The sequence below is a fragment of the Poecilia reticulata genome, linkage group LG16 (assembly GCF_000633615.1).
Source record: "Poecilia reticulata strain Guanapo linkage group LG16, Guppy_female_1.0+MT, whole genome shotgun sequence".
Taxonomy (NCBI): domain Eukaryota; kingdom Metazoa; phylum Chordata; class Actinopteri; order Cyprinodontiformes; family Poeciliidae; genus Poecilia; species Poecilia reticulata.
The window spans coordinates 30,467,849-30,471,835 of NC_024346.1; the positions used below are offsets into that span (position 1 = coordinate 30,467,849).

General features: G+C 37.4%; 1 protein-coding gene across 5 annotated transcripts in view; it reads left to right on the top strand.

The window, feature by feature from the left end:
- Nucleotides 1-3,987, top strand: part of LOC103478802 (glutamate receptor, ionotropic, kainate 2) — a 561,179-nt gene that overhangs the window by 421,166 nt on the left and 136,026 nt on the right. For 4 of the 5 annotated variants that reach the window (XM_008432852.2, XM_017309432.1, XM_008432853.2 and 1 more), the window contains one exon: nt 294-517. The exons of the other annotated variant lie outside the window; for it this stretch is intronic. In XM_008432852.2, coding sequence (XP_008431074.1) covers nt 294-517 — 224 coding nt within the window. The remainder of the gene's footprint in view (nt 1-293; nt 518-3,987) is intronic. 5 annotated transcript variants of the gene reach the window in all.

The window sequence follows — 3,987 nt, forward strand, 5'->3', positions numbered from 1 at the left end:
GATCATTGGGACACTCAAACCCCTCCACCACGATAAGGTGGCAGCCCAAGGAGAGGTAAACAAAGAGAAAAACATAAAAACAAATTTTAGGATTTCAGAAAAAGAAAAATGTTAGTGAAACAGTGAGAGTATGAATAAAAAGAAGAAAAAGAGGGTTTTAAATTTCTTGCATGTGGTTTTAGACATTTTAAAGTGTGAAAGAAATGTGTCTTTTAATTGAATTGCTTCTAAATGCTTTCTGTACCTGCAACTTAAAACATATCATTTTTCATGTTTCTTTTTGCTGTTGACAGAGAGCTGATCTGGCAGTGGCTCCCCTCGCCATCACATATGTGCGTGAGAAAGTTATTGACTTCTCCAAGCCCTTCATGACGCTGGGTATAAGTATACTGTTCCGCAAGCCCAACGGGACCAACCCTGGGGTCTTCTCCTTCCTCAACCCACTCTCACCTGATATCTGGATGTATATTCTGCTGGCTTACTTGGGTGTCAGTTGTGTGCTGTTTGTCATAGCCAGGTAACATGTCACTTTGAGTGATTGAAGTTCCACACAGAGTCAGATACATGTCTAGTTTCCATCAATGATGTCACCCATCTGACTTTGAACATTTTTAATGATAGTCCTCTGTGACAGTGGTGAAATAATCAATGTTTAGGCTCAATAAGTTCACTCTTACATGTTTTCAGTGTCAAATTGTGATTAGCCACTAAGGTGGTCTCCGTTCCACTCATGTACATGTTGAACAGATGAAATATCTTCTTCCAGATTAACGTAGGTTTTGGGATAACTAGTGTCCAATTCTCATACTGGAACTAGTAGGTGCCAACAATATTCTGGTAGCCACGTGTGCTGGGGTCCTGAGAAAAGATGCTGCAGAACTCTCAACCATCTCAGGATTTTATGTATGGAGTGAAAATAGTCTCAAAATATCTGTGCGTGTGTAAAAGGATTTGTGCGTGTGTGTAATACTGGATTTGTAAACCTTAAAAATAAAATAAACCTTCTCCTACACCTAGAAATGTTGAAAACGCACACACAAATCACCTAGTACACACACACAAAACTGCATTTACACACAAATCCGGTTACAAGTGCACAATTATTTTTGGGACTCATTTCACTCTTCGGGGAAGCTCCCAGATTTGTGTGTAGATGGTGCGTTTACATGCTAGTAAAAGGGTCATCTGAGCTTTGCTCTGAGTCTAGTGTTTTTATCCTCTGACGTTTCTCACTGTGCTTGTGCCAAAGTGGCAAATAGTTTGGTGGAAAATGGTATATCTCAGCACTTCCTTATAATATCCTAAAAATATTTCTAGACATATTGTGCATTTTTGAACGGTACAGGAGACTAAGTGGTCTGAATAACGACCACTGGGTGGCAGAATGATTCGCTGGCCTGAAAAATAGCCAGACAAGACGGAGCGTCCCGGTGGTCTGTCCTCTGAAGTAAGTAGGAGCTAAACCTGCAGGCTTTGCTCTCCGATTATAATGAGACATGGAGTAAATAAATGATTTCAGATTGCGTTTTATATGTCTGATATTTTGACATTCTGCCCTCCTCATATGTTTCTGTTACGGGAGCTAATGTTTATGTCAGCTATGCTACTTTAGCTCTTCGCAGCTAAGCGTGGATTTTTAGTGTCACACTGAGCACAGTTTGATAGTCTGTCATCAGATATACAGTAACTTTAACCCAGGTTGATCTAGTTTTATGATGCCGAAGTCGGCAAGCATCTTCAGGAGATTATGGTAGTTATGGATGTTGGTCTTTATCACTGAAACTGTATTTTGTTGCTTCAGCAGTAATGAAGGTTGATCTGGACTTGCAGGAACATCATCTGCTGCTAGACTTTATTCACCAGAACAAACTGAAAGGTACTTCATTCATGTTGATCTGTCAATTATTTAAGGATTTAGTCTAATGTTCACCCATAGGCCTGTCACAATAATCAATAAATCAATTGGATGATAAATTAAAACAAACTCAATCATTTCCATAGGCCTGATTTATCGTTTCTGTGTTTTTCTCTCTTTGTACCAAAAACTGGAACTTTGTTTAAAAAGACTTCAAAATTCATTAGTTGTTTTATTTATTCTGAATATTAAAAATGTCTTCCAGTTCCAGTGTTAAATGTTCATTAGAATTTAAAGTGTAATGACCTTTGAGAATGTGTTCTAGCATTATTATTTCATCATTACCATTATATTACTTAAAAATGGTTTCAAAAGAAAGCAATATTATCTTTTGTCAAGAACGTCTGGAACAACTTATCAGACAGTAGCATTTTTCATGGTGACAGACCTATTCAGACATCCTCCAGAATCTTCAGATTAAACTGTTTGTGTCTGGTTCTCTGAAATCCAGAGACCCCATTTTATCGGCCCTTAAACAAATATATACTTCATTTGCAAACCAGGACAAACCTGCTGTTCGTGTTTGTCTTCATTTCAAGTTGACTAATGTAGATGGTAAAATGTATTCAGATGGTTTAGATTTTCACAAGCAGTAAATTTTTTCTCAATTGATATTTTGACACAATTGACAGCTAATAAGCACATACGAAAATAAAATATTTTAAACATTTATTTATATAGCACCATAGAACTGAAAGTCACTGACAGTCAGGTTTGTCAGTGCATCAGCTGTTCAGGAAAATCAACATACTTTATTTCTAACACTAACTGTCTATTTGCACTTTTCTCTGCATCTTCAGACAATCTGCAGCAGCTGAGATTCAACACCAAAACCTGAAGCTTCAAACTGAGCTGTTGACTGAATCTGTTGGTAGATGTTATGGTGTCTCCTTAACCTGACCTTGGTCTTCTTTGAATACACAGCTTTATGGTGTTTTCTTCTTTTTAATTGATTAGAGTAAATATTTGAACATCCATGTAAGTTTTAAGACATTTCATAGTTAACTTTAGGTGGCTGTGAAACCACCCATGTCAATCTGAACCTATTTTGTTAAAGATTCAACAGATTTGTTGCAATCTTAAATATTTAATCTGTCCTTTGTGTGCAGTGAAATTAACATCAAAGTTAATTCAGGAAACACTTTTGTCATCTTCTTTCTACATTATAAATCGAATGAGGCCTCTATTAAAATCAAATATTTGTGACATCAAACTTTTTTTTGTGCCATAAAGCAGTGGTCAAACTATGGCTAAATGTTTGTAATTTACTTTCAACAAATGGAAACCAAAAAGGTTTTAAAGTAAAGACACTATGAATACTGCTCATCTACCTAAACACAGGTAAAGTTTCCACTGTATGCAAGTAAGCTAAGGTAAAGTAAGGTGATTTTATTTATATAGCACATTTTCAGCAACAAGGCAATTCAAAGTGCTTTACATGAGTTAAAAGTAAATACAAACAAAATAAACCAAAGGAAAGAAAAAAGAGGAAAGAAAACGAATCTAATGTTGTTCTAAAACATGTAGTTCCCAAACTTTTTCTAATGCCCCCCCTTCCAGTGGTTTCCAAACATTTTCTGCCCCCCTGCCCCCTGTCCCTGCACCTGGTGGGGGGAGGGTCGACTTTTTTGGGAGCAAAATTAATGTATGTAGCTGAACATAAACAACACCGGTAGCCTACAGGCTTCTTGTTAAGCTTAAGGTGCTGTATTGATATTAGCTAGCTTGTCATCTTTTAGCTAACATTACCTGCATTCAACAGCTTTACTCAACTCAGTCAGTTAGTTTGGGGGAAATGCTGTTAAAAGTTCTTTGCGTTTTGCTGCCATGATTCTAATACAGACATGCGTAGCTCCGCACAGCAGCAACAGGTCTCCTTCGCTCCCGCACAGGTGTAAACCCAGCGCGAGTGTTGTAGCGCTCATATTGCGTTTAAAGGTGGCTTGGAAAAACAGGTTATGACATGTTAACAATGGATGAAACAGTTTTAACTGCTGATAAAAGTGACAGAGGACACAGATATGGAAAGTGTGGAAGCCCCTACTGTATCAAATTGACATAGGAATAACAGA